Here is a 27,929-nt window from a genome sequence, read left to right as displayed (position 1 = left end):
AAGAAAAACTATCGTGTACCGAAGATTTGACATTCAGCTTCGTGTATTAGAAGTCATCAAAAGGGCGCATGCTTGGAAGCGATTAAGCGAACATCAAGTTGCAGAAAAACAGCATTGAAAACATGAAAAAGAAGCATCGGACCAATATAAATCGAATGGTATTATGTGGATATTCTTCAGTTGTATTCGGAATCTGATGGAAGGAACATAGAAAAAGGAACTAAAAATATAAAAAAGACTTCAACAACTGTAGTGTTCTTTCGGAGCTGAAGATAATTTTCATTTTTTTGAAATAAATTCTGTTTGTGACTTTTTTTGAGATATAACATAAAAAATAGGAAACAAAAAGTGCAAAAAAGTCTCGATTAAAGTCTAAAAAAAGTAAAAATCGTGGTGAAATTTAAATATTTTTTGTTTACGATTTTAAGGACAGAAGGTAAGTGAACTGAATTTTATGTGAGTGAGGTTTATGAAGAATTTTTTCTTTTATGATGAGCATAAAATAAGAACTGTTTCTTGTCAAATAATGTTGACTTTTTGTAATACTTTTTTAACGGATATCCAAAAATCCAGTCGGATTAATAAAAACTGATATATTCTTTCATTAAAAAAATATATCTTGTGTACCGTCATCAAAAGTGATGAAAAAAATTCAATATCAAGAAAACAAAAGTAATATTCATTGTGGGGTAAAAAGAAATAAAAGTCCAACAAGTGGTTGAGATTTGAATATAAAAGCACATTTTTAATGATTGGAATAGGAAGTTAGCAATTTAAAATTATAGTTTTTAAGCACATTTTGTAGCTTTAACTTAATTTTGTTTTTTGTTCCAAAACGAGTTGAATAAAAGAATTTTAAATTAGAATGAAAACTTTGAGTGAATAAGTCGAAGTGGCTCGATTGTGGAATTATTTAGCACTTAGGTACATGATTATTGTAATACTGACTCTGCGATCATGAGTTCTAGACTCGACTTGTACAATTTTTCACAAGTCCTTTTTCGAATCATATGCAGTGGTAATACGGCTCGCAGCCTTCCTTCATAGATAACAGGCAGTAATACCGTCAAAAGAGTAGTTTGGATCCCACTAAAAAATCTAGGTTCAGGTTTGATTGCGGTGTCTAGAACACGTTAAACTGCCCTGAAACGCTTATAACGGGAAACTCTGGATTTTTCAGATCTGAGAACGCCTCGTAGTCGTTTTAGCAATAATTTCAATATGTTCCAATCTAGATGTTTTCAAAACTTTGAAGATATTTTCAAAATATCATGCTTTATCTCAAAATAAGAAGTTAAATCAAAATATTTTATTGAGGTATTTGTCAAGTTTCTGTACATTAAAAAGAATGAATAATGTAAAAGAAATGCCAGTAATGGTGAAGCTTTAAATTCTTTTTTTTCAATCCAAAGGGCATGTTTTTTACTTATTTGTGTTTGGAATTAGCATGAATTTTTCATATGAGAAAAGCTCAAATGTCAAACAGCTCAGTAAAATTAAGATTAAACTTTTTTACACCACAATTTGCCATGCAGGGTACAAAAATTTTTCTTAATATGATTATAAGATTGAGAAGCTGTTTTTGTCAGACCAGTGTTTTCTAGCAGGTATGACAATACCTTTATTTTTTGGAAAAGTTTTTCTTAAATCTTAAGTTGGGAAGAAAAGGAAATTTGGCCATCACGGTTCAGACAGGGCAATTTCACGATAAATTCTATAAACAATTCACAATATTTTCTAATTTTATGGAATTTCCTGAAATGTTTAACTTGAAATTAAAATCAAGATGCGTCAATTTTTGACAATAACTTCCAAATTCCTTTGTCAAATTCGTCATTTTAAACCATCCAATTTTAAATTCTCAAAAAAGTGCTCAAAGAGATGCATGCTTAATGTGGGTATATATTACATATGTTTAGATTAAACTCTGTAAACATACTTCAAAATTGTCTGTGCACACTTTAACCTATTGCCATTTTGACATTCAACAGAGTTTTGTAATGTGATAAAATTAAAAGACATATGATATACACTCGGTACCTTCCTTTTTTGTCTACAGAATTTTAATCATAAAATCTTTAGAAATTTTTCTTTAAAAACAAAAATTTTTTTCTTATTATCTGATAACCATCAACCTTCGACGTCAACAATATGTTGGCTGTTGAAGACTAATTTTATGCCATAACAGAAGTTCAACAGTTTATTTTATGACAAACGACTTTCACGCCTTAATCATAATGATTATTTCCAAACTTCTATCACACAATATCAATACTCCATTAATCATAATGATTTGGCACTAACTATGAAGAGACAGCACAAGGATTAAAGGGCTTAAAATCGCGTATCCACAGTCTAACATATTTTTCGTTTACATATGTGGATAGCGTAAAAACGATTAATCTTGCCTTAATCTCATGTCAAGGATTTTTCTTCCTTCATTGTGTGGCATAAGCGATACTAAGACATTTTTGGTGGTCTTTGAATTGACATCTTATTACTTGCTAAATAAACAATTTTGTATAAAGAAGATCCTAAAATCAATATGCTGCCTTCGTTGCCTTTTAAAAACACATCAACAATAAGAACAGAACTTGTTTAGGAATTTCAATGCTTAGATAAATAAATGATTTCAAAGAGAACGTCTTATGGCTTCCGGTTAAATTAATACAAAGGAAATTTATTCTAAAAAATCGTTTTCAAAAAAAAATCACTTAGTATGCATGAGCAGTTATGACAATTATTTTATTGCCAACATCAATGGAATTAATTTTGGATTTTTAACTTTTTGGTGGGTGGATTTTTAAAAAGTTTTTCTTAATAATAACAAAAATATTGAAAAGTCTTTGCTTACTAGGAAATGTCAAACTTGATGAAATTGTTAGATTTTGTAACATTTGAAATTAATCAGAAAATTGTTAGGACTAACAGAAGAAGAATGATTCTGAATAACGGATTCTGAGTGGGACTCGAACCTCTTCAAACAATTCCCTATCACATGCTCCTATCATTGAACTCATCAATGCCAATTTTACTTTTACCAATAAATCAACAAAAGAGACAAAATTTTTAAAAATCTAAGATTCGTCAACATTTCCTTAATTGTATAATCAAATCTCTGCAATTTTTCTCTAAACCTTTCCTAACCAATTTTTTTGCAGACCTGCAGATTACTAGCAAACCCTTGAAAATTCCATTTTTGGAAATCTTTTGATTTATTTTGAGAAATGTTGGGAAAATTCTCGTCTTTTAATATTTTTATTATCTGCCCACAAACAATCTATTGATAGAAGTAAGCATATAAAAATAAATACAATCTTTCCGATCTCCAAAACGACCTTTTCATTCAAATCAAATCAGATTTAGTATTTTTATGTTAAAAGTTATCAATTTTGAAACTCGTAAACCTTTGTTTTCTATGAAATGGTTGTAAAAGATTTGTTGATACCGTTTTAATTTTGGAAAAATATTTGGTGATTAAGAAGAATTAAAATATTGTGTTTTTGATGTAATTCCTTTGATTTCATGTAAATATCCAATAAAATCCGTTCAAGAATAAAATAATATATTGCTATATTTAATCGATATCAATTCAAATCTTATGATGGCCTATGATATATCATAGTAATGAATAGACAAAGACATAATCTTTTAACATTTCCTATTTATCCAGCAATTTATGTTTCTTCCTAAAACGTTTATTTTTACAAATCCCTGACCCTCTTTAACATTTTGAATCCTTCAATACAAAAATAATATTATAATCGGAAGTTCATCAAAAGATTCATGCTCAAATGGATTTGGATATTCTAAATAAAGCTAAAGGATGAAGGAAAAAATAAGTTTTTATACAAATTGATCTTAAGAGAGAATTTAAAGGATTTTTAAAAACTTTTTGATGTTTAGAATTGGCGAGAATATTTTGAACTAAAGATTTTGTGATAAAATTGGATCATAAAATTATGTCAATTGCAGTTATTTCTCGAAAATCTCAAATTTTTCCCTTAAATCATCTTCTTTTCAACTCTTGATAATCTTTAAAAAATTGAGAAAATATTAACCTAATTCAATGTAGGTGACAACCGAGTTCAACGACAGAAGTAACCAATATCACATGTGTAGTTGTAATTCAATCATTTGTTTATATTCCAATTACACTTTTGTTATTTATCACATAAAAGATATTACATAACGTAACACAATGGAGTAACAAAATAATAAAAATACGTTATAAAAATTGTCTTTTTTCGATAACAAAATGCAAATTATTTTCTACAGGAGAAAGAAAAAAAAATCAGTCAACTCAATTTACTTTTTCCTATGCTCCACAACCACATACATCTCATATCACCTGTTGAATAAACACCCACTGTTAACCACACCAACTCCGATGCACACTGAACGAAATGTGAAACGATTTTTCAATATGTTCATACGTTTATAAAGTATTGGTATAACGACGTATTCCTCGTATTTGTTTTCAATATAAAAATCTCATTTCCGACCGTACCGTTCATTTCTTACAATGATTCAGTCGACCATTTGAGGAAGATGGGTAAATTGATGGTCTGAAGGAATGAGACTGCTTTGGTTTACTTTAACTGCTTTTTTGTTGTCGTTACTTGCTGAGTTTTTCATGAATTTATTATTGATAAATGAAATAAGGTTGAGGATATTCATGTTTTTATTATTATTTTAAAAGAAAGAAGATAATTTATTTACAAATTGAGTTATTGATTAACCTAGAATTGACCTATAACCTATTAACCTAGAATTTAAAGAGTTTGATTTGAATAATTTAAAATTTTAATCAAATTTCTGTTTTCATTCAAAAGTTATGGTTTTTAACTGTCAAAAATTTGAAATTGTTGTAAACACTAATACTATGAAAGATTATCTCAAAATTTCAAAACTACAAATTTTTTAATTTTTGTTGAATTTTGTTTGTTGAGAAGAGCTGGAAGTGCTTAATTATTGACTAATCTAACTAACTATAGCTAGAAAATGAAGTTTCTATTGATATTTGAGTTAAAAATTGAAAATTTAACTTTACAAATTTCATTGTTTACATTCCATAATGTCGAGTAAGCTTTGATTGAGAATATAAGTTCTTAAAAGTGAAAATTCATTAAATCTTCAATTTCAAATTTTCTCCAAATTTGAAGCTTTCCCAGAACACGCGAGAAAAAAGATCCACAAATTGAAGCTCTTCCTTGCATTAATTAAAATTTAAATTTCTCAGAAAATTACAAAAAAACTTGTCTAAAATTTTCAACAATTCTGTAATGAACTCATCAATTAAAACTCCCACGCCAAAACCAAACCAAATTGAAAATTCATTATCTACGCACGTCTATTATCAATTATTGTTTATTTACCTGTTGTACATTTCCCACAACAAAACAAAAAAAAAGAATTTCCATAGCCGAAACTTTACGTATGTACAAGAATCCTACACAGCCTTTATTTCGATATTTAAAATTCACGAAAAAGTGTAAAAAAATCTTAAAATAAAGAGCAACTGTGTACCTTGTTGTTGTTGTCTTTTGTTTTAATGTAAACTCATAAAACATGACAGAAACGGTCATTTATCCTTGTTTACAATTCTTTTCTGTTCTTTTTAAATTAACAACTTTGAAACTTGACATTCATGACTACAAGCAAGCATCAAAAAAATATAATTCTGAATGTTAATTAGCATAACAAGAAAATGGTTAAAGGAATCTCTTAAGTATTAGCCTTAAGAATTTCTTCGGTTCAAGCTACAAGATATACATAGATTCTGTGATGTATAAGAAGAGGATGTAAAGTAAAATAAGGAAAGTAAAATATGTACATTGAAAAGTTTATGTAAGCAAACAAAACGTAAGGAAATAACGGAATTCTTATTTCGATATGCGTGATGTCAAAATATCTTATTATTTAAATTCCTTACGTGTTACATCCACAGAATATTTTTTCCCTCCCCATTCATTCCATTCTAAATAACTTTCTAGCGTAAAATATATTGCTTGTAAAATTTATGTTTCTTTGGAAACATTACATGTATGTAAGAATGCTTTAATCACATGTAAGTTACATGCTTTAGCTATCTTCGCGTCTAATGAAAAGCTTTTAAACTTAAGTAGTTTGAACAGTAATTTGTAAGGCAATATTACTATCGAATCATTATACTTGTTACAAATTTATTATGATCATCAACATGGAATGTTGTAGTTTTAAGTGCTCATTGATAAGCCCTTTTGTAATGAGGTGAATTTGGGGAGTTTGATGTTACGAGTTATTTCGGAAGTATTTTTGAGCAGCATTCTAAGGATAGATAGGTGCACCTCCCTACCCTCCCCACTTACTTTAATTAAGTATCCCTACAGATCAATTGTGATTCATTTATTCCATCAGATGGTGCCTGAAACTGGCTTAACGGTGGTCTTGCTTACTAGCTCATTTCATTAGCCTTACAGATCAATTGTGCTATATGATCTCTCTCAGATGGTGTCTGAAATGGACTCTAACGCTATCAACCAGTTGCTAATTTCGAAAACCTAATGTAATACTCTCTCAACAGCATCCTTCCATGAGCTTTTTGCCGTCCCCATTGAATTTATCCCTGTTTAAAGAGTAATTTTGAAATGTATTCCATTCCGAGATAAACTAGTTGTGATTAGATGACCCCATGACATTTGATTATAAACTAGACATTTGTGCAACTTGTCATGATATGTAAACATAAAGTGAAATAGTCATTAGCACTTCCACTTGGTTAGAGTAACTTCATGAAGAAGTATAGAGACTAGGTAGAGGCAGGATAGTTGTTAGAGTGAAACAGATGTCAAAGCAAAATCTCAAATTTACCAAACGCCTTCTAGCAAGAGTTCTGGATTCTAGTAATCCTCTGGATGATTCAGTTTTACAAATCCTTTTTTGTCGTGCATTCGTTACACAGATACGTAACATCTTAGATTCCTCAAAGGTAAAACTACATTACATGAACCTCAAGGCACTTATCAACAGAAGATTATTCACCAAGCTTCAAAGAATCTACTTCCCACATAAAATATTGAATTTCACACATTAATTTCTTCCTCAATATCGCAGAGATTTCTTTTCCATTCATATATTCCATTTATCAAGTAAAAATGTGATGACAAAGTTGAAAGGAAAAAACAAGTTTAATCACATCGTCATGTCAAATTTCCATCTGAATACGATTTTCACAATATGGTAATGATATCGAAAAATTTCAGCATGTAGACTGACTTTTTCTTCAAAAAGCAAAGAACATTGGCGTGAAAAAATCAAAGAAAATGCAGCCTTGCCACAATGATCTCATGATTCTCATGTATTATACAATTCTTGACACTAATGTGATGCTATCTTGTAAGGCAATTCCTATCACATTAGATACATCAAAAAACGGAGAGAATATAAAAACTACCGAAGCATGAATGAAGACGCGAATGACAAATAGGAAAAAAGTATGATTTGTTTTCGACACGGAATGGAATGTTTGATAGGATGTTGAAAATTCTAAAATCTTATTTCGTCAATCTCATGCATGCAATTGAATTTTTCCACGCAAATATTTTTGTGTTAATTCTGAGAAATTGAAGATTCTGCTATGTGGGAATTTAAGATGAAGTAATTGAAGACAATGTAAATAATCAAACCAAGATACCGCGTAATGTAAAGTTAAGATTTCTTTTAAATTATGCTAAATTTTTCAAAAATTTACTCTTAAACTTAAAACTATTCTGAAGAACAAAGAGTTTATCTTACACAACTTTGTGGTTTCAGAACAAACCGCAGCCTGTTAATTAGTACATAACAGGAAAAATACATAACTAATTAAAAGTTTCTTTGGTTTGAAAATATTAAGGACGGAAATTTCAAAAATTCAAAACTTCTTTAAGTGATATTTTACTTTTTTATAACTTTGCAGAGTTGCATGCCTCAGGGCACAATGCAATGTGCTTAGCTACAATTTGTAGTGTCGCAAATACACAAACCGAGATGATGTGACAAGAAACACAGAAAAATCACACGAATTTCACTAGACTTTCGCAGGGATCGAACCCGAGTCGTTAGTAAACCGACGCTCGATGTCACTAGTGCTTTTTTGCTACCTACAATGAGCATACTCAATCACTTTAATTGGAAATGTACAATTTTGAGAGCCTAATCATGAGTTGCATGCTCATGTTGTGTGCCTAATCATGAGTTGTGTGTTAAGGTATCTTTGTATATTATCAGACATATAAACGACTAACCTCAATCTGTTCCATTTGTGTGTCTAATTAGTCTGAGTTTAAAATCTGTTTATCAAATACATAACAGGATCCATAATGAATAAATAGAAAAATCTCATCAAACTATTATGAAATAGAATTCAATTACCTTTTAAAGTAATTTTTCCACCCAGCAAATAATAAATATAATAATTAAATGTCTTTCTTGTCTATATACTATAATTTCTCTTACTCCAATACAACGTGATGAGAATTTATTTTCCTCCTTCTTTTTCCTTTTTTGTTACACTATAAGAGAGACAGTCTTAGTAAAAAAATTACAAGCATGGCAGCGAGACAGAATAGAAAAAATAGAAAATAAATGTCATCACGTTGTACGATTAAACAAACACTTCAATGATTTATGACACTTCACATGCATTGTTACTGACTTTTTTTATTAAAAATTTTTTTCTCTCAGTTAATAATGAACTATGAAATTGCGAAAAAAAGTATGTGGACATAAGTCTCAGAAATGGTTAATTTAGGATGATTTTTAATTATGAGATGAAAGTCGATAGACATGAAACATTGTGTGGTCAATTCTATGACTTTATAAACTGTATTTGTGGTTTCTATGGATTCAGTGAAGTTCAAAGCCAAAGAATCATCATTTAAGGATGTTTTGTGGTGGTTTGAAGGTTGTCTTATTGAAGTTAGTCAATGAATGTCAATTTCTTAATGGACCTAATTATAAGAATGGGCAATCAAATTTGGGAATTCATTCAAAATGTGCTTAGATTGCTCTTTTGAAATGTCCCACATTCAAGAAGGATTTAAAATGTTTAATACTGTTTGCAGAACTGTATGCACCAGATTAATTCTACATTATGCATCGACAAAATCAACCCTTACATGAACTTCACTTAATTATGATTTCTATAAGCTTCAGCAATATTAAAATGATACAATGTAACTATAATGTAAAATATGTGGCTTCTATGCTGCTCATCTCTTCTTCCTACTCTTTACAACTGATGCCTTTCAGTAATTTTTAATCATATAAAATCACAGTGCTTTTAAAATTCAAACTGTGATTCAAAAGATACAGCTGCTGACATTATACAATTCTTTGGTTATTTATGTACTGCTCCATGTGTGCATATGAATATTACAGCAAGTACAAAAGGATTCCTGAACCGCGAAATATTAAACTTATTTTTATTGTAAAAATGCCGCTATTGTTTAAAATTTCCGTTATTGCACAAAATTCATTTTAAATCTAAAAATAATTTTATTATTGTTGTAAAAATAAAGCACTACAGGAGCACACGAAAGCTATTTATTGAATCAATGTGAAGCACTTCCTCTAAATCAGTGTTGTCTAAACGTTTTTGTGTCATGGCACGCTTTAGTAGTAAGGACACGATACGGCATGTGGTTCGTGACATTTCTGCTCTGAATCAGTGGTGAGCGACATGTGTGCCGCGACACATTAGTGTTGCTATACTAGTGTGTCGACATACTAGTGTATCGCAACGATTTCTTGAAAATGTCATGACATGAATGTCACACGGCATCCGTATGCCGTGTGCGATTTCAATCAAAGCTTACCATCAAGGTGTGCCTCGAAAATATAAGGTTCCCCACCACTGCTCTAAACAACCAAAAATTTCAATCGCAGATTTTCACAGAAAAAATCTAATTTAAATTGATAATACTGATTTAAAGACTTACAGATTCTCCCCTCTTTTACGATAGCACAGCCATAACAACCGAAGTCTATGACCCAATAAAATTTCTATTTGACGACTATATAGATTTTTTTTTTCTAAGCGTAAATCTGTCAGTGTTTGCAAAGGAAGAAGAAAATTTTTACGATAAACAAAGAAAAACAATTTCCGGCAGTAGTATAATTTAGTATTCTAATAGATTATTTAACTTGTCAGGATTCCTCTGTTGACTTTAAGTCAATTTAATCAAAGTTTGCCAATAAAAAAATTAACTGAGATAAATGCGTAAGCACATACTCTTTCCTGTCATATACTTTAGCCCTTACATGAATAATAATAAAAAATGTCTTATTATGCGTATAAGCACATCCTCATTTACCTCCCACATGTTAACTCGAAAATGTACTTCGGAATCGTAAAACTATTCAAGGAAAAAGGATACATTATTGTCCGTCCACAAGTCGGTCACGTTTATGTAAATAAATTTTGAATCTTAAATTCTTTTCTCACATACAGAAAAATTTTTCATGAGAATTCCTACAACAACAAAGAAATGGCATAAAAATGGAATGTTTAGAAAGCTTTAAAATGAACAAAAAAAGTAAATATAGAAAGATAAAACAATTACACTCTATAAATATTTGAAATCCTAGTGCAATCTGTATGAGCAAACAAAAAAATTCAATTCTATGTGAGATAAGAGTTGGAAGTCTTATTTAACAACACTTTTTTTTGTTCTTTATCTTTTATAATTCTCGGTAGTGCGAGGAAAATTTTCACTCGAAGAGAGAACAACCTTTGATTTTAACACCTAAATCCTTACTTTATAATAAGGTACTCTAAAGAATGAGTATTTATGGGACATAAGAACTTTTACAGCTAAGATTTCTTTAATCAGCTACAAGGACGTGTGCATAATTTTATATTTAATTCCACAATTTCTTATTTACGTAAATCTTTTAGTATTTTAAAGTCAGAGATTTACTTCACAACAGTGTTGTCCAGCTTGTAGCGCCACAACACACTTTTGTCAAAGTGGTGTGCAACATTGTGAAACATGTGTCGCGCCACACAGTTTGTACAACACTGCTACATAGTATGAAATACAGAAACATATAAAGAGCACATTTGCGTAGTTTTTTGACCGAGAATTTCAAAAGAAAAATTTTTACACTTAAAGTTTACAAAAGAGGCATGAATTAAGAAGAGTCAAGTCTTTAAGAAACTTTCTCGTTTGTAGAATATTAAAATCTAACTTTTCGAGTATTTAAGAGCACCAGAAGTAATGAAAATTTAATTTTTGCATCTTCAACTCTAATTTATTACTTTTAAAGTTTTAAGGAAAGACTCATAACCTCAAATTAAACATTTTTCATGATGCTTTACAACTTTAAAGTTTGCGTTACATTCTTAATAATTAAAGAATTTAGACCTTTTTAAGGTTAATTTTCATATCTTTGTAGTTTATTGTCCTTATTAAAAACAGAAGCGGGTAAATCCGGTTATTAAAATTGTCGACAGCAAATTATTTTGCAACCTTTTTCAAAGTTTAATTGTTGTGTTTTGAATAGGCAGTAATGAAATTAAACGTAGCTTCAGTGTTGAATTCCTTTAGTTCATATATGGGTAATTCTTCACAGGGAAAAACAGCATAAAAGCAGCTTTCAATAGAATTTTAAAGCACAATATTACCCTGTAGATCAGCAATACGCAACCTTGATAGTTAGTCACAGCACACCTTCATGATGAATCACGGCACAACGTCATGGTATGCCACGACCGAAACTGCACTTGGCATTTTCAGAGAAATTTACCGGTACTAATGTGTCGCGACTGAATGGTAGAGCATGAGCCTTTCGTCCCAAAGGTTCTAACTTCAATCCCAAAATCCCTTTTAATTCCCTTTATTACTGATTTGAAAAACTCAAATCTATTTCTAAGTTCTTTCATCTTATTTGAAAACAATTTCAAAAAAAGCGCGCAAAACGATTCAACAATTGGTTTCATTGAGTAAAATTGAGATCCCGCCAACAGAAATATGAAAGAACATTTCGTACGTCGTTATTGAATTGTGCCTTTTATGCTGTATCAAATATCATCTTTTTGATGAATGTTCTAGTAACGAATTTAGATTCAGAAGGAATTTACGATAAATACAAATTATTATTATTGTTACGTCATAAAATTTTTGGATTTCTTCAATTTGTAAGCTGAGAATCTCTGATTTTCTGATATTTTAATGATCTTATCCGGATTAAAGTATTGAATTTCTCACAAAAATCAATTCATTACTTATAGAACATTCTCTCATTCAAATCTATGATATACTGCAGTATTGTTATGCGTAGGTTGAATGAATCTAACAAGTGTCGTACAATTGCGATATTAATTCTGATATAGTAGGCTGTGACTTAATGAAGAATATTTCTTTTAATATGCTTTTTTTACGCGCGAAGACAATAGCTCTTTCATCCCACACACTGTTCACATTCATAACTCTTATTTGCAGCATTTAGTACACACTTTTATGCTTCCCTTTGATCAACTAAATTTTTATGACTTTACCAAAATGCATTGAAAATAATTTAGCAACATATGGTTCCAATAACTCAATATACCAGGAAATAAGGCATAAAGAATTGAATTTGATTTAATTTAATTAAGCAATAATAAATTTTTATTTTAAGGATCATTTTAAAATTGAAAAATAAAATTAAGCTAAAAGCATAAAAAAAGAGAATTAAATTTTTGCGTGATTTTTTTTATAGCGTAAATTGAATATTAAAACCAGTAAGTCATGAGAAAAGTGAATCAAAGGAGAGCAGATGCTATATATGATTATACTTTATTATCATACATGAAATATTTATGTGCAAATAGCATTATCGCTTTAACATAGAAATTTTTTCTTTCTTAAAACTCAAGTTACAGTCGGGCTTTTTTTTAAATTTATGTTGACATGCACATAAAATTTATTCTCTTCCATTCGTCCGTGCAATGAGTTTGTGTTGGGGTTGATGATGAAAAAAAATAAGTAAATGAGAACAAGAAGGGAAGAAGGATAGGAAAAAAAGTTGAAATGGTACTCATATTTATTGAAATGAGATCTTTCAAAGGATACTTAAAATTCAAGATACATTTACTCACACTTGCATCAAACCGCACATACTTTTATTCTGTTTAGGATGTGTATAGAACTTTTCATGCAAATGAAACATAGTAAGAGAAGTTTCTGGAAGTTTTTGCATAAAATTGAGACATAAATAACTCTTAAGATGAGGTTAGGAAGCGCATTTTCAATTAGGAACCGTTCATTTATTCCGTAAATACCCGAGTGGCACAATAGGTCGTCAGGAAATCTTCAAGTCTTACTGTTAATACGGCGACGGAGCGACGCTTTAGCAAACACGTTGTGCTGTTGGGTTAAGCAATTAAGCAAGACCTGACGGGATTGTGTCGACAGACAAATCATCCATAACAGAACAATTCTTCCTAAATTTTGAAAAACAATTTTAAAAGGGAAATAACTTTCGCAACAAGACGTGAACAAATTCGAAATGAATTGAATGTTCAATAAAAATTAAAGGAGAAACAAAGTTTCTTTTATTCTGGATGAAGTAAGTAGAAAATTATGTAAGAAATAGAAATGAACAGTAGACGAACTGTGAAACAAAATAGGGTAAATAAAGCCACAAAAAAGTTCATAATAACGTCAATGTTTATACCGTCATCATTAAGCTCTCAGAAAATGTTCGTAACCACCTGTTGAATACCCCTTTTCTTGTTGCTCGTAAATAACAACAAGTGAAATTTCTTCTTACATCATGATATTGTATCCTTTTTAAATGGAATGTACTTGACGGATTATCTTACGATCTAATTCAATTTAGAAAATCAATTAAAAGTCACTGATGTGTGAAAATCATCCGAAAATTCTTCAACCCTTCATTTTGTCGATTCCAACACGGTGATGGGAAAAAGAAAATAAGATTTCCCGAAAACAAATGATTAAAAGTTTGAAATTTCTTCACGATTCAACTGATTTAGGGCGCATTAATTTCATTCTTTAAAAAATTCAAAGCCCTAAATGTTTAATAAATCAGATCCAAGAATCCATTGACTTTACAAACATCATAAAACTAAATGTACCAACAGTCTGCCACAAAGTTTACAAAATAAAGGAATGATTTCTAAGAATAAATACCATAAAAAGATTATGCGATGATATTTTGATGACTTTTTTTTTCTTCCTTTTTAATTTACAAAAGCTTTCCATATCGTATTAAAATTATCTCTCATCTTTGCCTTAAAGCTTTAATGGTGGCTGCATTACATTACACAATGGAAGGACGCTTGTAATTAATTTCCTCTCATTCACCCTTCATTCCTTTCATCCTTCTTTTAAATAATATCTACAGTAAAAAGATGTATTAAGTCATTTATCAACATTTGTTGTACAATGGAAAAAAAGAATTGAAATTAAATTAAGCATAAATTGGCATTGCTGTCTTATTTGTTATGTATTTGTGTCTTTTAAGAAGAACTTATTAATAACATTAAATTGTTTAATGTCAAATTAGGATGGAGTTATAGCTCAATAGATAGTTTTATAATATTTTATTAGAAATTGAAATACAAATAAGTAAAAAGAAGCAAATACTATTTTGGCGCCAAAAATATAAACGATTTGATCAAAAAATTATGAATGTTACGATTTGTCGCCTTTTCCACATGCAATTCTATCTTCTTTATATCGACACCATTTAGATCTAATACTGTCTTATATACTATTCTCTGTATCCCTTACAAATACTCCTCATGTTTCCCTTCTATAAGCTTCCCCAAGTTCAAAATTTGAACTTCTCTTTTGAATTTTGAACTTTCGTTACTTTTCAAATCCTGAATGACCGTTATTTTCTTTTGCCTTGAATTTCAATTTTTTTAAATTCGTTTTTGTAGCCAAACTTTGATTCTTTGTTAACATATGTTTTTCAATTAATATCAATCAAATCATCTGCACAATAACCATGAAAAAAGGATAAATCGATAAATAAGATTAAAGCTTGTAAGATGAAAATTAAACTTTCACTTTTATCCACATCACCACTCAAGCACGACAAGATATCCATCTTTAATCTTGGTATGTGATTCTTGATATATCAAGTTACTCCAATAAATCTTTTTCGTAAAGATGAAGGGAGAAGAAGTAAAAAAAAAGATTCAACAGTTTATCGCTCTTACAAGTTCTGTTAGCATTATCATGTAATCTAGAATGAAGGAAGACAGAAAGGAGAAAAAAAAGCTTTTAAATCATAAATTGTTTGCCGAGTACTTTACTCTATTATAGTAGATGATACGAGTAGAAAGGAGAAAAAACTTTTTTGTGCTGTCTTGAAACAAGGAATAGAGAGGAATTGTGTTGTAAAAATAATCTGACAATTTATATCTACTTACAACTCATTCCACTTATGTTTATACATATTTTCTTTATTATTATCGTACAGTATGTTTTGTTGCTTAATATGGATGGTGGATATTAACAAACTTTTTTAATACCACACTGAATTTTTTTTTTGCTTTCTTTTATTTCTTTGATAAATTAAACAATTTTGTAATATTGGCAACAAAACACCAAAATATTAATAGTCAATAGTAAATGATGGAAATTTATGTGTCATCAAGGGAAGCATTAGAAAAGGCTTTTTAAGCTTTAATGAGCAATTTTCAATTAATTAGCTCATAAAATCAATCTTCATTCAGTTGGCATTGAACAGAACACAGCAAAAAAAAATATATGCTTACAATCAGGAAGCACATAATAGAGCCTGGCGTTGCTGATTATATAATATAGTATTTATTGCCATAACGATAATACTGTTTGGTGCTACAATGGGAATGATTTGCTAAATTTGAACTGTTTATAGTGCTTTTGAACTTCAAAGGATTTTAATTGCATAACTATTGGACTATTTTGATGAATAAGAAGACTTAAAAGCTTGCAAATATGTTTGGTAAACAGGGAGATGCTATTACTGGTTTAAAACCGTTAAAGCTTTAGAGTAAATCCATGAGTGAGAAAATGTCACAAAAAAGTTTAAATTTGCAATATTTCTTTAAATACGTCCTAATTCCTTACTTTTTCCGACTAAAGTTGTACAAAAACTTGGCCTGTAGCTTTCCTTAACTAAACAGTGTAGCATTTATGCTTATTAAGGGAGATATTATCAAAAAACTTCCGTCAATCGGTTAAACTTTTGTAAAATAATTTTACAAAAATTAGAATATTTCGATAATTACATGATTTTGGTAAGATGAAATCAATTAAACTCATAAACATACCCTAACTTCATTCATTTATGTCCTTTTAAAGTTCATTAAATACTTAATTAAGTCAAAATTTGCAAAAAACTGCGTCAATCGGTTAAAACTTTGGTTTTTACGTACGTAAAAACGTAAGAAAAATATTTCGATTTTTTTAACTTAATTAAGTTTGTATGCACTTAATTACATTAAATACAATTGCTTGTCATCCCACCAGCACTACTTAATAGTCTGATAAAAGTTTAAGTTATAGATATTAGCAATTATTGATATTTTTGGAAAAATTAAAAAAACGACAAGTTGAGAAATATTGCACATCGAAATTTTCAGTTCCGTTTACTCGTGGATTTACCCTTTACTAATACTTCAAATTTTTGGTACAAAAATTTAAAATTTTGAAAGTCGTTATGAATTTAAATTTTTGAAAACCGTTATGAATTCAAACTTTTTAAAGTCGTTATATATCCAGAATTTCAAATATGCTATTATTCAAGTAATCATAAACTTTACTCACAAATCATTATCAACGCTCTTTTTACATAATCTAATTACACAATCTTTCATTTGTAACTCATTCTAGTGATTCATTTCGATGAAATATTATTTAGATAGTTTCAAGATGAAAATTCAATGCTATGTGATTCTGCTAACATTGACTTATACAGCTACATTGGTGCTGTCTGATACAGCCTCACAAAATTCTGCATCAGATAAATTATCATCATCATCATCTCTTATTCTTCCTATTGATAATGTACAGCGTGTTGAGCGCTCACCGAAATATGGTATGATAAAGAATCCTTATCTTTTATCCACTTAATGACATTAATCATATCATAATACATATTCATATTCACAGATTTTGGACTTGGAAAGCGTAGATATTTAGTTACTTCAGGAGGACCGGGCAAAAAACGACTACCGCACTAGTAAGTCATGAATAATACTGTGTATTGCTTATGATAATAAATATTCTATTTCTCTTATTTACAGCAATTTCGGTTTAGGAAAGAGATCAAAGTAAGATTTTGTTACTATCACTATGTGACCCACATTTTTTTCTTATTCCTTTTTACGCATATCAAATGTCATTCTTACACATTTTCTTATCTGTCTTACGCAGTCCTTATGCCTATCAATTTGGTCTTGGAAAACGTGCTGATTCTGATGACTTCTCGAATTATGAGGATGATGGTGACAATTATAACAATGCAAACTATGACAAGGCAAACATTAACTTAGAAGATTGGAATGACGGCGGATACATGGATAACAAAAATGATATTGATGTGCTGGATTATGGTTATAATTATGGATATCCAAGAGGTGATATATCGTTCATGAATCGCAATTTTAATTAATTCGTGCTTCGAATAATTGATTCTTGCTAATTAAATTATTTTGTAAAGCTTTTTCCTTAATTTGATTGATTCCGTATAATTATATTGTAGTTTTTGTACTTACGTTTTTCGTATCGGTATTTATTGATCACAAACTTAATTATTCACTGCAATAATTGATAAAACACACTTAAATTTTAAAATTACTTTGAAATTGTCACTGAGATTTGAAAATACTAAAACCCTACAATTATAATTTTGAAAACCGTACAAATGTTTAACATTTGTAAGGTTTTGTTAAGAAATTCAAAAACTATTGTAACGGATTTTGAAAAACAACAATTTTAATTAAATTTATTGATTTTGCAGAGTTCAAACGTGCACGACAGTACTCATTTGGTTTGGGAAAGAGAAAATACGCAGACGAGCTTGACAAGAGACTTCCGAACAGGTAAATCTCAATGAAAATGTACATTTAAAATGCTGGAAAAAATTTAATTAAGAAAATTTTTAATCACACAGATATAACTTTGGACTGGGAAAATAAAATGAGGAAGATTATTAAATGTATTCATACAAGGCAAAAATGACACCAGCGGATCATATACACAACACAATTTACCGGATAGGATTTTTCGTTAATTCCCACATTAAACGTGTGAATATTTTTAGTTAATTATTTTATTTCTCATCATAAATCCAAAGAACATAAATTTTTTCCCCATTCTTTGTGTATCTGATTGTCCGTTACTTACCTTCTTCACAACTACTTTTCTTCTTACCCTTATAAAAATTGCTTGTTGTTGTTGTAAATAATATACAAAATAATTAAAAAAAAGTAATAAATGAGGAAAAACTAAGCAAGAATAAATAAAATGATGTTTCCAGAAACAGACGCAGCAATTTTCCCTATTTAAAGGCAGCTCACAATCAACATAAATCTGCTTATACAATATTTTTTGTGCATATTCTATGAATCTAAATATTTTAATGAAAAAAACAAAAATATATTTACTGTATTTAATAATATGAAGTATAAAACAAAAAATTGTTGAGAGATGAAAATTGAAGGAAAATGTGAATTATTTTTTAAAATGAAAAATCAAATTTTTTAGTGCTTTTAAGTCACTTTTCCATCGGATTTCACACACACACACGTACATAATTATGAGAGAGCCAGGTGATTTACGAGTTATTGGGGATCAATATTAACTTTTTGTCTGATGGAGGAATGACATGAAAGCATGAAACTAAACAGCCCAAAAAAAACGCAAAAAAACATTGTAAATTTTATCAGAAAAAAATCAAGAAAGACATAAAAAATGGGAGATGCCAATTAAAAACATTTATGGAATAAACAAAAAAAAAATTAAGAAAAATAAAAAGCATTGTGTCTAATGATGTTAAAAACGCATCTAATTGTTAAAGGATTAAATCTCATTTTTTCTTTTTATTAATCTTCTGTTATTATTTCTGTGAACGAGTTGCAAGAAAATACACAAATACAAAAAATAATTAACTTCTGAATACCAAATTAAAAAAAGGGAAATAAAGAAGTGAAAATAATAAGTAAATAATTAGCAACAACTTGTAATCTAAATCTGAATAATTAATGATTTCTTTAAGGGGATAATAATAATAAAAAAAATGAAAAAAAACATAAAAATAATTAAGGATAAACTGCTAAGAGATTGACTTCATTTCACTTAACATTATTAATATCCAGCGCATTGAGGACGCAATCGAACGCAAATACAGATGAATAAAAGATGTATGGATGCATTCGTACGACGCCATAATCAGGTTCTAATGACGGAAGTTGACGACATTGTTTTAACATTTCAGCTGTAATAAAGCCTGAACTATACACCGTAGGTTGATGACGTAATTGCAATTGATAATCTTTCTTATATTTGATAAGAGAGATCGATTGGAAGCCAATTGGACGGCGTGAATTCTTTCTCATGTTCTCTTTACGTAATACATTTTGTTTAATTTGACTCATTATATATTCACCATCCTTCATCATCATAAAGTTACGTATAATCTGTAATTACATCGAATATTTTATGTCATTAATAATTCTTGTTGTCATAATCTTATCTTTCATGACGCTAACCATCCAACAAGTCATTCACAGAGGACAAATTATTGAATGTCAACTTTTCTGATTTTAACGGACTTTTGAAATTTGAAAAATTTTAACGAAAGTTCAAAAACTTAACGAACATTTCAAATCTCAAAAAACCGTTAAAATTAAATTTGAATTAATTTAAGGACAGTCACTTACCCTCTTCTTCTTCTTGCAATGAGCAAACACCCAAATTAGTGTGCACAATGTGTTGAAGATTCCACAGTCTTTATCGCACCATCGAAGTAACATTTGTGCAATAGTTATGAGACCACTTTCCTATAATAAAGAGACATAACATGATTACGAATGCAGTCTTAATTGAACTTTAAGCTACATAATAGTTGGTAACTAAAGCCAACATACTTTAAACTCAAATTTGGTCTATAATTTGACAAAATATCTAAAGAAATAGCAACATACCTGAAAAGCGTCTTCCTTTGTTGCATGATATCGTCCCAAATTCAATATGATGCAACTGCACAGCTCAATAATTTGTTTATCGACTTCAGATCGAATTGCTTGACCCATAATACCCATACAAAATGCCGAAATAAATTCAGCATCATCAGTCAATATCCATGGTACCGTTCTCGCCATATATTCCAATTTAGCAAGAGCTGAGATAGCAACACTCGAGTCATATCGATATTTAAGGAATTCAATCGATACCTTAAGTTTTGCAGCAAGCGTTTGTGTTGGATCGACATTCTTACTGACTTTCATCAATCGCTGAACAATGGCAACAAAACATTTATTGCTCTTCTTACTTCTCTCTTTATATCCACGCCATGCTGCCTGTATTGTTCGAGCTGACTTGTGTCGTCTCCTTTCTTCTAATCTTTCGGGTGTTTTCATCTCTTGGAATCGCTTTCGTGCTAAATATCCTCTCGAATGAGTCTGAATTTTAACAATCAATTCTTTTGACTTTATAAATTGTTGATGCATTTTACGAGTTTCAATCATCGAACGGAATCGACGTTGAATGAGAATTGTTGCATTTTTGAGTTCATTGAATCTCTGCTGCTCAATTTTCTTCAATTTATTTGCAATTATTCGATTTTCCATCACTAAAACTGTCTTCTTTAATGTCAAAAATTCATTTCGAATTTTCATCATTTCCTGATAAGACCTAAACCACGTTTGAATCTTAATTATGGCACATTTTTGTTTTGTGTACTCCACAACTGCTTGCTGCATTGCTTGTTTTGCACGGAATTTTCTCTGCATCCAAACTATACGACTAACAGCATTCTTATACTCGTCTCTCTGCCTACGCATCTCTAATAATCCACGCCAATATCTCTGAACATTTACTATAGCTGTACGTTTTTGTAAAAATTCCTTACGAATTTCTCGCATTCTCAATTTACTACGATATCTTTCTTGGATCATTTTGATTAGAGTAATTTCTCGGATGTATAGAGCTGGGGAAGAGAATGAAAAAGTTTAATAACATTAAATTAAAGTTCAAATTGGGAAGTTTAGTTTTGACCGTTATTCTTCAAATTCAAATTTTGAACCCGTAATTTTTGAAATTATTTTTACCGTTAGTTTTTGAATTTATTTTTAACCGTTATTTTTGAAGTATTATTTTATCCCCTAAAATACCCCAAAAATGACATCATTTATCTATACTCACATCTACTCTGTTTCATCAGCAGTCTTCCTCTCCAAAATCTTTGAATTTTTATTGCAGATTCCTTTTGATTTAGGAATTTTCGTCTTTGTGCTTTCGATACAAGCCGTTCACGATACAGCTTCTGAATTGACATAACTGCAGACTTTAATTCCAAGAATTTCGTCTTCTCTTCCTTCATTTTTAGATAACTACGATAGAATGTCTGAATCTTAATAGCTGAGGTTTTTTCATTCATAAATTGAGCTCGATCCTTCTTCATAGCGCGATTAGCCCGGAATCTGCGCTGCACAAATATTATCCTATTCATATCATTTTTATACAATTGACGCTGCTTCCTCATTTCCAATGTGGCGCGCCAATATTGTTGAATTTTAATTATAGCAGTACGTTTATGTGAATATTCTTCTTTAATTTTACGCATCATTAGATATCCTTTAAATCTCAACTGAATTTTTGTCACACATTCTCTCAATGTCATGAACTCATGTCGCTGCTTACGCATTTCCAAGTAGCTTCTCCAATATTTCTGTATCTTTATTGCCGATTCTTTTTGTTTTAAGAATTTTGTGCGTTGAATTTTCATTTCCAGTCGCGCTCTGTAATGCTTTTGTAATGCTGATGCAGCTGATTTCATGTCCAAAAAGTTCTTTTGGTCTTCCTTCATTTTTAAATAGCCACGGAAATATTTTTGTATTTTAATTGCTGAATTTTTTGTATCCAAAAATTCTTTTTGTATCGATTTTGTCAATAATTTTGAGCGATAAAACTTCTGAACGAACACAATCGTACTGACAATTGTTTGATATTCAATTCTCTGCCTTCTCGTTTCAATCGTGCATCGCCAATATTTTTGAATTTTAATAATTTCTTGACGAATATGTAGGAACTCTTTTCGGCATTCACGCATCATTAAATTAGCTCGGAATCTGTTCTGAACTTTTATCACATTTTCTTTCAGTTCTACGAAATTGCTACGCTCTTGTTTCGTGACTTGACGTGATCGCCAAAATCTTTGTATGACTATTGCTGACTGTTTTTGTTTGAGGTATTTTTGACGTTGAATTTTCATTGCAATTTTAGCTCGATAATTATTTTGGAAAATTATTGCAGCTATCCTTAATTCGAGGAATTTTCGTCTTTGTTCTTTCATTTGCTGATAGCCTTTCCAGTATTTTTGAATTTTGACAATTGCAGTTCTTGTTTTTATGTAGTTTTCTCGTTCCTTTCTCATTGCCTGAATTGCACGTATTTTTCGTTGTATGTAAATGACTTTTTGCATATCCTTTTTGTATTCAGCCTTTTGCTTCCTCATTTCAAGTGTTGCTCTCCAAATTTGCTGAATTTTAATCACTGAATTTCTTTGTTTTGCAAGCACTTCCATATCTTTGCGCATTTGAAGCTTTCCACGATATAATCTTTGCATTTTTATTGTCATTTCCTTTAATTTAAAGTAATTATTTTGTTCCTTTTTCATTTGTTGGTAACCCTTCCAATATTTCTGTATTTTTAATGCTGCTTGATAACTTTTATCTCTGACTTCTTCCTGAATCTTCTTAATAACTACAGCTGAGGCTTGAATTTTCTTAATTAAAATTTGTCTTCGCCACCAAACTTGAATTTTTACAGTTGACACTTTCTTCTCGATGAAGACTTTACGGACTGACTTGGTGTGTTTTATGAGACGATATCGTTTTTGAACAAATTTAATTGATTTTTGTGTCAATTTATATTGTTTTCTGGCTAAATATCTTCGGATATATTTTTGTATGATTATACAGGAATTGATTATTCGTTGACGATATAGTTTTACAGCTTGACGTTCTTTATATCCACGATAATACTGTGAACGATAAATAAGAATGATAAATGAAAAATATGTAGTAACTGACTTATCAAATTTGAATTTTTAACGATTTTTTCAAACTTGAACTGAACAAAAATGAACTCATAATTTATGAACAAACTTTAATTTACCTTTTGTATAACAATAGCTGCATTGTTAAGTTTCTCTTCTTCCTTCATCCTTATTCTCCTTTCAATAACAATCTTCAACCATTTACCTCTCCAAAACTTTTGAATTGTCTTCGCTGCAGCATTAAATCTTGGTGCTCGAAACTTGTAGATAATCTGCCATAATAATGATAAAGTTTTCTCACGATGTCCATCAGCAATGTCTTTTGCAGTGATATTTCCGAGAATTTTATACTCAGCTGATTCTAAAGCTTTCAATGCCAATTCAACGTTGTGGACTTTTTGAAGTCTTGAGATTGCTATAAAAAGTTTTATGAAATAAAAATTGATATTAAAAGGATTTATAACTTTTTAAAAAAATATTAACAAATTTAATTTATAAGATAAATGTGTTACAAGAGTAATAAGCGCGATTCCACTTCAAAATATTGATTCAAAATAGATAATAATTTTTTAATAAAAGTAAAAAAGTTTTTAAGGCACTTCAGACAATAATAACTCGTAAGGACTGTTGTAAGACGTAAGCTGAGATGGTTATTTTTTCTAATAACACCCACGAAAAATTTAGCAAAATTTGATACTTGACATAGAGGACTGTTATGTCTGATTTAAACAACATGCTTGTATTTTCCTCAAGCCCCTACGCAATTTAAAACAAAGGGTTATATTACAATTTGAAATAGATTAATATCCTAAAATAACTTGATGTCTTCTACTTCTAATTTAATATTTAGAACAGAGATTATGCTCTAAGGCATTACAAATGTTTTGTTTTAAAAGAAAACCACACAAATGTGAATTAGCATCAAAACCATACAACAGTTTTTTGAATACATAGATCAGTGATGGGCAAGCAGAGTTGCAAAACAGGCAAACAGTACAATTTCTTGGTAATTTGTATGGTTTTGTAAGAAAAACCATATACATTGTTAAGAAATTGTACGGTTTTTGCCTGTGATAGTTGCCTGTTTTACAACACTTCATGAAACCATTTATTTTTCGCAGCACAGCTTAGCCTCTACCTAAACCGCACAAAGCATACGATTTATGACATTTCTTTAAAATGCCACCATATGCTTTGTCGGCACACAGACTTCCCATCACTTCCATAGATTATATCGAGAACCTTTCAAATGTTTTCAAAAATAAAGGAATTGAATTAAGTTGCTTACCTGGAACTCGAACTTTCTTGACCAAATCATCTCTCAGAAGTATAACTTCCATGACTTTTGTAAGACGAACACCATCACGTAAATCAATTGCCAAGTTCTTGAATGCGAAATCAAATTCATCTATGGATAGAAATAATTCAATTAAGGATCATTCTCATTCAGAGGTCGAAGTTGGTGATGTGAAGTCGGTATCAGTTCAGTTCACTTCTCTAGGAACGAGTTCACTCGAGTCAACATGAAACCGATTTTACTTTCTTGAAAGTCATTTCTGATAGCGTTTGTGAAGTATGTAATTTCATACAAAATAATATTACTTACCAATGACTGTTTGCTTATGTGTTAGAGTATAGTCGAGACGTTTAAGCATCCTCACAATATCACCATAATTAGCCAGGACTAACGATGCAAATTTCTTTAATATTTCGGCAGTTTCCTTATAAGGAGCAGATTTAATGAACAGACATGGATTCTGTTTAATTAATCGATGTTCCTTTGCATGATCCAAGAAGAAAATTAGGAAAAGGAAGTGCTTGGCTGTATGTTTCTTTAATTTATCAAGCAATTCCTGTTGCTGATTATATCTTGAGAATTTCTGTTGTAAATAAGGTGACTTGAACATGTGTGTGATGATAAACCTGCTCATACCCAAAATATCCTGATTTGAATGCAAATTTAATTGGACATTAAAGACAACTTCTAATCCAATACGAAGCCACAGTGGATTGAAACATAACAGCAGTTCCAACAAGCTTCTTTGCAGCACTACATCCAAGTGAATATTTCGAGCTGAATTCACTTCCAACAATTTCTTCTCATTGATAATTACAGCCAGTTTATTTAAAGGTTTGGCAATTTCCTCAGAATGGAACAAGCGAACAGCCATCGAACGTAATTGATCTAAACGTGCTGTATAATATTGTGAGCATACGAGCTCCTTTGTGGGCGCCAAAGTTAATTCCTTATTTTGTACATCATTGAATAATTTTGCTACATCAACTTTCTCATTTCTATCAGTCTCAAGATCCGGTGGAATTGTAACGAGTGCATTCAGCCATTTCTTAAATGACTTTTCTATTCCATCAAGCGTAAGTTCATCTAAATACATTGAGGATGTTAAGAATGGATCTTCTGTTGTTGTTGCACAAAATGGATCCTTTTGTTTATAGGCATTTATGAAATTTTCATTGTATAATTTTCCAGTACTGACTGGCATTGAGCATGTTGATGATATTGATGTAACACTAGATGACAAGGATGTTAAAGATTGCGAAATTGTTGAACCTATTGACCTATAGTTAGATTCACGATTTGTTGGAACTTTTGGTACTGCAAACATTTGTTGATTCTGCTGTTGCTTCCAAGTTGTTGCCCTTATGTCACGACCATGAGAATTTGATGATATAAAAAATGTCTCTCTTGGATTAATATCATAAAGTTTTGTTCGTGGCGGGGAAAATGTCATAAGCTTCTTCTTTTGTTGTGTATTATTACTTTCAAGTTCTTGTTCTTCCTTTATTCTTTGGATTGTCGGTGATAAATGCATTTTCTCACGTTGATATTTTGCTGGTGAAATAAATTTCTTATTTTGATCAAATTTCAATGGACTCTCAGTTGGTTTTAGTTGTTGCTGTGGCGATGAGCTCTTTGATGACTTTCCAATTTCATTTAAATTTAATCGAGATGATTGTGCACATGTTTCTAGTTCCTTAAAATCTGTATTGCTCATAACACTTTCCATTGATAAATTTTGATTCCGTTCCTGATTAAAATACCGATTATGCTCAATATGACGTACACTTGTGTCATTTAAATTTGGCATTGATCCTTGATTGGCTTTTAATTTCTCCTTTTCAGATTGTGTTGGCATATCGACTGATTCCTTCATTGATTCCGATAAAAGTCTGTCTGGATGTTGACATTCAAATGTTTCAGATGCAAAATTTTCATTAAAGGATCGTGACTTATTGATTTTAAAGGTTGTTTGTAATTTTGGAGATTCTGGGAAAAATTCATTTCCTGTAGGCGTTCGGAATTCTTCATTTTTAGGAGTTGATACAGTCGGTGTTAATATAATTTGAATTTCATTAATTTCCTCCACACTTGGACCTTTGATGTACGTTAAATGCTCATCAATTTCATAATCCATGACCAATTTTGTTGGTAAGCTGTTTTGTTTTACTGGCAAGTGTCGTTTTGGTGTCTCATTAACGACTTTTTGAGTTGTTACTCTTTCTACGACAAAATTTCTTTGCATATCCGGAGATATTGCATGATTTCGCATGTCATTGTCCTTTGGAACACGAATATCATCTCTTTTTACGGTAACAGGCGTTGGCAAAGACGATAAATACTCCAATTTACTCTCACATTTTGGCTTTGTCTCAGTCAATGGTGTGAATTTGATACTATCAAATAATGATGTAGCATTTGTCGGTGTCACATGTTTGCCATTTTCTTTTCCTGTATTCATATTTGGTGAATTGTATGTTTCTTCTTCATAATTCTGAATATTTGTAGCATTTCTAAGCGGTGATTTAACGGAATTTGATATTGAGATTTGTTTACGTTTTGGTGACATTGGAATCGACAAATATTCTCTCTGTTCCTCAACAATATAATTTTCCATAAATTCATGACGAACATTATGTGATACACCCGATAAATGACGGTTGAGAATGATTTTTGGCGGTGATGGTGCCTTAAGCTTTAGTTTCTTATTAAAATCGACTGGACCTGTTTTTCTTTTTATTGTCTTCTTTAGTTCACATGATTTTAAAATAACAGCAATACTCTTTTTGTTTCCAAAATGGTCACTTATCTCAATAACTTCACGGCAACTTACAGCTTTTAAAGGATTCCAAACAACTTCCAAATCAATTCGTCCTTCGGGTGAAATTTCATGTTGAAGCCATTCTAATGCAATATTATGTTCAGCTTTTGGTCTTTTTAGTACTGTTACTTTAAGAATTTCAGGAAATGGATTTATAATTGTAATAATTCTTCTTGCAGTCTTTGTGATTGGAACATCTTCGAATGTTACAATTGACTTTCCAGTAAACGGTCGAAGATCCACAATCGTAGGTTCCCTGTCTTCGATCCGCTTTCTAGCATTTCTAATTCTTGTTGGAGTTACATTACACTGGAAGATATAGTGTAATTAAAGCATTTTTTTGAATAATTTTTCAAATAAAAGCAAAACAAAAGATCAGTAATTGTTTAATGACAATAATTACCTCGAATGCACTCATTTTATGAGTTTATTATTGTTAGAAATGATAAAAGGCACTAAATTTCACTTATTATTGATCTTTTCTACTTTAATTAACTACACAATATTTAATTTATCAGAGAAATTAAAATTCCAGTTTTTCAAAAATTCCTTTAACGAAAAATA

General features: G+C 30.4%; 2 protein-coding genes across 3 annotated transcripts; one reads left to right on the top strand and one right to left on the bottom strand.

Moving 5' to 3' along the window:
* Window positions 1–167: 167 nt before the first annotated feature.
* AstA (allatostatin A) lies at window positions 168–19,054 on the top strand. Of its 2 annotated transcripts, none has more exons than XM_070645398.1 (7): window positions 168–436; window positions 16,860–17,064; window positions 17,139–17,208; window positions 17,273–17,299; window positions 17,403–17,605; window positions 17,989–18,070; window positions 18,123–19,054. In XM_070645398.1, exons 2-7 carry the CDS (start codon window positions 16,872–16,874, stop codon window positions 18,145–18,147), a joined length of 600 nt encoding a protein of 199 aa, XP_070501499.1. In that variant the 5' UTR covers window positions 168–436; window positions 16,860–16,871; the 3' UTR covers window positions 18,148–19,054. The 2 variants fall into 2 exon arrangements, with proteins under 2 accessions (XP_070501499.1, XP_070501491.1); XM_070645390.1 differs by having other exon boundaries at window positions 169–436; window positions 18,142–19,054.
* A 90-nt stretch (window positions 19,055–19,144) lies between these two features.
* Window positions 19,145–27,894, bottom strand: asp (abnormal spindle). The gene is made up of 8 exons (XM_070645383.1): window positions 27,769–27,894; window positions 24,854–27,674; window positions 24,536–24,655; window positions 23,367–23,662; window positions 21,393–23,232; window positions 20,174–21,177; window positions 19,910–20,029; window positions 19,145–19,666 (listed from the first exon to the last, which is right to left on the bottom strand). The coding sequence occupies exons 1-8, from the start codon at window positions 27,781–27,783 to the stop codon at window positions 19,322–19,324; spliced, it is 6,561 nt and encodes a 2,186-aa protein (XP_070501484.1). The 5' UTR covers window positions 27,784–27,894; the 3' UTR covers window positions 19,145–19,321.
* Between the last annotated feature and the right edge of the window lie 35 nt (window positions 27,895–27,929).

This window comes from Chironomus tepperi, unplaced genomic scaffold (assembly GCF_022539635.2).
Source record: "Chironomus tepperi strain 1889 unplaced genomic scaffold, CSIRO-AGI_Ctep_v1 contig_33, whole genome shotgun sequence".
Taxonomy (NCBI): domain Eukaryota; kingdom Metazoa; phylum Arthropoda; class Insecta; order Diptera; family Chironomidae; genus Chironomus; species Chironomus tepperi.
The sequence above is the reverse complement of the archived record's forward strand: the minus strand, read 5'-3'. Positions and strand labels throughout refer to the sequence as shown.